At 44.2% G+C, this 8360-nt stretch overlaps 1 protein-coding gene across 1 annotated transcript; it reads left to right on the top strand.

The window, feature by feature from the left end:
• Positions 1 to 3025: 3025 nt before the first annotated feature.
• On the top strand, positions 3026 to 3544 carry RhiXN_06328 (C2H2 zinc finger; the record flags this gene model as incomplete). The annotated part of the gene is made up of 1 exon (XM_043326144.1): positions 3026 to 3544. The coding sequence occupies one exon, from the start codon at positions 3026 to 3028 to the stop codon at positions 3542 to 3544; it is 519 nt and encodes a 172-aa protein (XP_043181576.1).
• Between the last annotated feature and the right edge of the window lie 4816 nt (positions 3545 to 8360).

Below are 8360 nucleotides of genomic sequence, written 5' to 3'. Positions count from 1 at the left end.
TGGCGTCGATAGGTATCTAATTTTATTGACATATAGAATGAAAGGCGGGAGGCCTACACTTGAGTGAGTTCTTCAAATGTTGAGATCTGGAGTGACTATTTCTAAGCCCAATAAGTCGAAACAACCATCGCAGAATGCTCTAGACATCAGTCAGCCATCAATGTTCAAATACTATCATTAATCTAGCCCGCGGGTAGAGCACGAGGAAAAACACTTCGCAGGTGGCGCCGGCTTTGCATTGTCAAATCAGCTTGAGCTCGAGTGTATCAAGGACAGTTGTGAAGTGGCAACAATACTTTGTTTAATTCCAAATACTCCACGGTAAGTTGTCACTCTGTTCGAAATTTGTCCCTCTCAATCATGATGGAGTGTATCAGCACAGTAAATAAATCAATCGGTACAAAGATGGATGTGGCTAATGGGGTTATTTTTAATCAATGGAAACGATAAATAAATGTAGCGTATAGCAATCGATATGCTTCATACGGAATGGTATCAGAAAAAGTGTCGTGAGGGCGTTTATGCGAGGAGCTGGCTAGATTATGATTTGACAAGAAAGAGACTCAGAATCGCTGTCCCATGTGGCTTCAGTCGCTGGCTTATATGTGTACGATTCTCTATACAAAATGTCTATCTCACTTACGCCATCTCTGCCTGAACCGGGGGAAGGAGATTGCGCATGCCCCAACGTGAGAGTGGTTGATCGATCGAATTAGAGTATCAGTTCAACGAGGCTTAATGCGAAGATCAAATTTTCGAAGCATCCTTGCGAGGACCTAGGCGGAGAATAAATCAGGAAATCTCTTGATAATCACAACCATCGAACCCACGATCCTCCGTCCCGTTCTTGGATCACCCCAGGATTAGGATCGAGCATAAAGATCTTCAAAGTAAACGGGGACCGCCGTTTTCGTAGTGCTGTTTCCGGATTCGTAGCCTCTTTAGTTATTTGGTTACGGTCTGTTTGTAAGGCTGAACCAGGCTAATCCGAAGCACCCAACCAACCGTGCAAAATAAACATTAAGCTAGATCGTCTAAGCTCAGAAGGACGGAGTGCATATATTACCCCGGAAATCGTGGCGAGACCCAAATACCCAGAAGGTTGCTACTTTCAAACCATTTTTGATCCTACTGTTATTTATAGCCTACCGGTATAATAGGTTGGTTAACAAAAAAAAAAAGCCTCAAAAGCCGCTCTGGAAGCGGCTATTCTCACCATGACTAGGATGCCTTGAAAGTAGCATACAACCAACGCATACCAGTCTTTCGGGCTAGCCACGCACATGAATCGCCTGACCTCCACTTGGCCTTAGATAGGTGGCTGATCAATACTATTAGATGTATTGAGAGTTACTACTTCTGGATATTGAATGAGGCGCATCGACTGATTCGATTTTCTGGATCACTGACCCACTAAACCATTAGCCTATCTTAATGATATATACACCTCGCCTTCGTATTCGTGGTCATTGATATATGCCCTGGTATAATTATGCGTTTTGAGAAGTAAGAAACATGAACTAAGAAGAAAGAAGGTGAGGCTTATGTACTTGGATGGGATGGCGAAACACATAACCAATACATGCCCATCTCTATGCATTAGGTGCGTGCACGTACTGAATACGATATTATAGCACCATATACTCAGAATACCATTTCATTTCATTTGACATGTACTTTCAAGTCCATGGATTTTTCGTTTGTTCGGCGCCACATTGGCTTCAGTCGATAACTTGAGGCCTTGAAAAACTTAAACGCATTCAATTTTAGCACCACTTACACAAATGGAGACAAGCTCCAGAAAGCGCACCCATGCCCATATCCAGCTATGCCCGTTCCCTTGACTTGTGATTCATTTGAACGATTGATTTTCATTGACGTATCTAAAACTCAGATTTGGGGCTTACCATTCTAACATACCGGGCCTTACTTCCCCATTGTTAAATTGATGGAACCCAGAAGTTGTGAATTTGTTTGGTTTGGAACTGGTCAAATGGCCGAGCCTGTTATGAGCTAAATACCATAGACAGTCAATGCCGTAAACATGCCGGGTACTATATAAATACTGGGTTGGCCATGTTTAGTCGTCAAATGGTATTGCCCTCTTTTCTTTTGAAACATCGGGTGAAATATACGCAGATGTCACGACAATAATGCCACCAGCGTGTACACCCTTTTTAGAACTAAAATCATTGTGCAATGCTCTTAGACCACAACTAGATCTAAAGCTTTGGAGGGAATACTAGCTCGCACTGCACCAAATAACTCGAATAGCAAAGCTCACGAAACTAGATGGTTGTCCTTGCTGTCAATCCAACAATTCGGCCCATTCAATCAACTCGTTCAATCAGCCCACAAATCACGTGTTTTTGGTCCTTTGCCCCCTTTGTCTGGGGCCGTTCCAACAAGGTACTTGAAGATCTCGGCTTTAGTACATGAATAAAGGCTAGTGGCTCGTGATTACCGACTTTGTTTGATTTAATCCCCAAACAAACATGTTTTGATTGTACCTCACGATCTGGTACTTCTCCTACATTTAGTTACGATCACAAGGGTGCAGAAGTCCTGCCGGCAAATTGATTCCAGTATCCCAGAATCCTATCAGAACTGAGCTGCATGATTGTGGATACACAATAACTATGCCTTTGAAAGAAGAGGAGTTCGCCGTTGAACCAAATAGATGGTCACCAGTCGATGTGGTAGCTACTTTGCACATCCTTCCAATGAGTACACCAAAGATATGTTTGCGAGTAAATTAGGTTGTCGCTGGCCGGGTCCAATCTCTGGGCTAGTTTTGATTGATCGACACTTGCGTAATTAGCAGTTAGAATTTGTTAGAGTTATGAAGTGCATTATGTTCCCGGACGTTGAAAGCTAGGGTGCGTATTAGGCTTCAATGGCGCTCGAGCAATCGTTAAAATCCAGATCGCTGGTCTAACAAAGTTGAAATCTACTGTACCCCGCAAATTGCCCGTGTATTAAAAGATACGATGCATTCTGCGGGTGCTCGTAGTTTGCTGGAACAATGTCCCGACAGGTAACCCTCCCAGTTGAAGAAGTTACACAAGATTATGCATATGAATTGCATACAAATATCCCAGACGGTACACTCGAGCAACCCTTGCCGCCGTTTCGGTCATTTCCAGCCCGAAATCGGGTCTCGCCTACCGGAAGCGGTAGATCCGCCCCGCAGAATAGAAATTGGGATAGCGACTTAGGATCAAGCTCGGACGCAGCGTATGACACTCCTCATCGCCTGCAAACCAGTGGTGGCTCGGTAGCCCATTCACATCGACAAGGTATAGAAGAATCAACACTGACACTAGATCGACATGCGTCCACACTCCCCGAGTTCACTCCGTTTCCAGCTGCTGCCCCTTCATCGCGATATGCACCTCCGCCCAGCTCGCGGGCAGAACCCACAAGACCTGTCCTCCCCCCGCTCATCTATCCAGAAGGCGCCGGTAGTGGTCCTTGGGCTTCTGAGCGAACCATAAACTTGGTTGGTGAAAGCTCCACACCTGTTATTAGATACCCCAGGTAAGATCGATACAGGGTATCTCCAAATCGTGGCTATCGACGTATTGTTAATTGTGGCCGCCCGTAGTGGAATTCCACAGGGAAGGCCATCCCCTTTTGCTCCACCAGGACCCCTTACCTCTCGGCCGCATGTATGTGAATTGTGCGACTCGGGTTTTGCTCGGGCACATGACTTAAAGCGACATCTAGAAACTCACAAGGTTGTTCGGTCGCTTTTATTTTATACAAGCGTATGCTAACTTAAGACCTTGAGTTAGGGAGAACGACCGCACAAATGTCCCCACTGCCAAAGATCGTTTAGCCGGAAGGATGCTGTGCGTTATTAATTCCTTCCCTTTTTAGAGAATAAGCTTAACCCTGAATGGTTTTTGAACTCAGGTCCAACGTCATATTGTCGCTACAAAATGTGGTACTCCTGGAAATCCAGTCAGGGACCCGGTGTAAATTCATGACTGGAAGCCAGTTCAGGCAAACCAATTCACAATTTTTGAATACAGCTACCAATCCACGAGCGCATCACTCTGTTCCATGTGATTGGAATTAAGGTTTCTGAGTGGCGGAAGGTAGCATTCCGAATATATTCTGAAAGTTCCCGGTGGTTGACTTTATGTTGCCATGTGTCTGGTAGCTTACTAACTTCTAAAACCAAATAACTAAGAGTGAGGTATGACCAGCAACTTGAATACGTCTCTCGAAGCACGGAATACACTAATGCAATACATGGTCTAGATTTATATGTCTCAAAGGTCTTGAGGAATGTATAGCCAGCTCTCTCAACCCGCAAGTTTGTTTTATCGATGTTTCTTTGGATGTCTCCTTGTGGTCTGAGCAATTCAGTCGTGGCCTCTTGATCATGAAGTTGAAGGCTGTGGATTGAGAGAGCCTACTATATGTTGCGGTCATGAATTGGTATAAGCAACAGGATTAGGATTTAAGCTACAGACCTCAGGCCGTTTCTAGCCTCTCCATATTTTACCTGAGCTTCCTGGAACAATTCCGGCCGTCGCCGCGTTTGTGCTCATCTCGAGACATGCTAAGAAACGCTTTTCAGCTGAAATTCCCCAAGGATCACTAGAAACGAGGTACCCTCAGCTCTCTGGCGTTACTTGACCCGATAGCAGCCCATAACCATCAAGTATAAGGCAACGTATTTTATGCTTCTGAGGCTCGTTAGAGTGGTAAAACAGCCACCCAAGCACATGCCAAAGATTTATTTTCCACACCTAGAAGTCCCAGTTAAAAGAGATTCGCAATACATTTCCTCCCCACCCAATACTACTCGATTAGAAACTAGGTTGATTGTATTAGATTATTGCGAGTCGTATAGTTAGTAACTATTGGCTCGTGGATATGATATAACATTCGAGCCTACATACAGAACGCCTACATTAAACCGAACAACGTGGTCGCGGATTCAACCCTGCTTCATCCTGGGGTATAGAGGGGCCAAAGTATTACAAACTATAGATGCCGTATTCGAACTTCGTACATTAAAGCGAATCGCCTGCAAAAAAAGCACCTGCCTATTCTATCGCAGAAGCATTGTTGAAGCTGTGTCAGAAACTCTACTTTGATTGTCTCAACCAACAACGCGCACACGTTGGTTTAGACGGTTCATTGTTGGGTGGGGTCCTCGGTACAATACTACCGTGACATAGTGTGATTTGAAATTGGCGATAGCGCCCAGAGATGCGCGCGCGAAGCTATGCTCCGTTGATCAATCGAATGTGCTGGGTCGTAATTAGTACCTGGATGTGTTACACTCCTGATCACTATGATCTCAGGATTAACCCAGCAATTGAGGTCTTATGCTCATAAAGATGGAATGAAACACAGCAACCATGACTCTAAGAAAGGGAGTAACTTTATTTGATGTGATTAATCTCATGCCTCAATCCTACTAGCGGGAAACGGGGATATCTCGTTTGTAGACGCCATTTCCCCACCATGATTCTGGTGATTATGAGAGGAACTGTGTCTACCATCACCCCCTTCTGATGATCTAAACTCTTCAAGCACCTAGTCAAACAGTTACAAATTCTCGAGGACCTATTCAAAATTAGCACCAGAGGTATTATTGTGTTGATCTATTGGAAGGATAGAAGTTCCCTGCTCAACAAGAGTACCTCGCATTTACAGTAAACCCTACATAAATTTTAGCTTCAATAGAATTGTTGACTCCATCACCAATACTTTGAGGATATTGTCACATTCGTATAGTCGGCATGACAAAGTACACATTAGCACCGCCGAGGGCTTTTTTCTAAAAATAAAATAAAACAAAACATGCTTCTTCCGGCACATCTCCTAATTGGCTTAGATTGTTAAGCCCTCGATCGCGAATGGAATAGATCACTCTCCCAGAGTTGATCGATTGATCACATGTACAACCGAGAGCGATGACTCTGGATTCGTTTTAAACTCTCGCTTCCTACAAGACGCTGTTGAACCTACCATATCGACTCTTCAAATTCGCTAAAACCCAATCAAAATACTTTAGAGTATCCTTTCTGGCTCACCTGATGTCAGCATCCGCCGTGCCTGATACAACGCGAGACACAAAATAGTCACCATAACCTAGATGACGAGTTTAGGCTAACAACGGGCACAATTTCACTCGTATATAAGATTTAACATGTAAGTTATGCTAGTATAATCTTGGATTTTCCTAAAGGCAACTCCTGATGCAAATAGATCCAACAAAACGTGGCGATAACCCTTGTTTTATTAATGAAATAAAAGATGACGCAGTCCATACATAAATGCCTCGAACTAGGAGATCATCAGAACTACGGGCGGCAAGCTAAGGTTCCGGCCAGAATGGAAGCACCTTCGCCGAGTTGCACTGAGATCATACCTAATATTCAAGATAATAATAACAGACATCCATACCCTTTTTGATACATCCCCGGGCCTTAAGCTCAAGGTGAGATACCACCGACGTGTCCCTCGAAGCAATTCAAATAAGCTAAGATCATCTACCCTTGCTGAGAAACAACTGGGCGGGTCGATCCAACGGCCATGAGATAAGGTCGCAAGAGAGTAATTTATTATTCGTAGCGCGCGGGAAGCCCTCCCCTCCTACTCACCCGAATCGACCAATCTACAACGACCAATGTTTAACTGGATCTTCATCTTAACTTGCTCGTCATACTAATTCTCTCCTGCCCTTAACGCAGATCAGCACGAGGATTGATTGGACGCCACAAATTCATAGGCAAACCTACTCCCCCAGAGTCTGGCTCAAATCTACTCGTTCGAGCCATATATAGGCTTAAAGGAATGAACTTAGATGCTCTGGTAGATCACCATACATCCGACGGTTTGATAGTGAGTTATGCGATCAACCTAATATAGTCCTGATTAACTCAATACACCCGCATATATCAGGCCTAAATTAGTATGAGCGAAGCCTTTAGTGATCATATACGTAATTAGAAAGGGTCGGTTTAATTTTGAGTCAAAGCTACAGAGATCTTTAATTAATATACCGTTCAGAGCTATCCGTTCCGGGACATACAAGTCGAACCGTACTTTAAGTATTTGAAAGCTAGAATTTGAATCTGCGAAACCAATACGCGTATCATCCCATTTTATTTATAGGTGTATCCGGTCAAGGGTTGGCCAGATACATCAATGAAAAGATGATCTGACGAGTTGTTTTGGTTTTATATTACACATGTCCCAGGCCATAGCAATCAGTATGGGCTAGTTAGGCTGGTATTGTAGTAGCGGTCTTGTCGGGGCAGGCTATTCCTTAGCCTTTGCGTTGACAATCCACGGATTCGAGGGAAGGTGCATGGGATTATGATGTATGTCCTTGGTATCATGTGCGCAACCCCGGAGGGTCGAGGAGAAGAAATTAAAGTATGGTGATCAAAAGAGATTGCATCACTTGATCGGGGTTAAAAAGCCGGCCTTTGGATCGTGTAGACAACACCAGACTAAGCATTAGTACGTATCAATAATCATGTTTGCAATTTCTACAAATCGAATATAGTTTTGATATGGACAATAGAATGAGAGATGGGTACAGTGAGCTCGTTAAGCTTTGACCAATTAGGAATCGCAATGCAAACTACTCAAATGCCTAGTTCCATCGATAGCGCGCGTCCGTTCAAAGTTCAAATGACATGAGTGACCAAGCCTCCGTAAAGCTTGCAAGGAACAAAGTAAACGAGTATAAATAGCATTAAACTCGGGAAAATACACATCTGAGCCGCGAGGTAGAGACCATGTCCGGAAGGCGTGGAGTGCGCCAGGAGAGCCACTGGGGGTTCGTGATGGCAGAGCTCGGGTGATTGGTTCCGTACCAACGCTTTCAGAAAAGGGAACGGTAGAAGGGACCTAAAAAAAGCAAAGCATATCGAAATGAAGTGCCCAACACTTCACCATCATAGATAATGAGTTGAGCGGTAGCGACTGGTGTTCTCGGTCCTGAATTCAGGTTGACATGTGTGGCGAAGAAATCTTTATTGCAAGCGAACGTACCCGAGCGCGAGTCCATGACGACAAAATTTCGCAGGACTTTATCCATAATTTGCACGATCAGACGCTTGGCAAATTAGAACAAAGTAGCATATATGCATCTCGGACGCCGGGTACTTCAGGTACACGTCAGCGTGGACAACTCACTGTAGGGAAAGCACATGACACCAAGGCACAAGTTCACCTCCTTTACGAGAGGAGGGGAGGAATCGGATCTCATCACGCAGGAGTCACACAGAAGTTGAGTAAAAAAGAAATGTCGTATATAACTAGTCCGTAACAAAAACTAATGTAGTCCGTAATCAAAAATCCTCCAAAACAGCACTCGTAAT

The sequence above is a fragment of the Rhizoctonia solani genome, chromosome 7 (genome assembly GCF_016906535.1).
Source record: "Rhizoctonia solani chromosome 7, complete sequence".
NCBI lineage: Eukaryota > Fungi > Basidiomycota > Agaricomycetes > Cantharellales > Ceratobasidiaceae > Rhizoctonia > Rhizoctonia solani.
The sequence above is the reverse complement of the archived record's forward strand: the minus strand, read 5'-3'. Positions and strand labels throughout refer to the sequence as shown.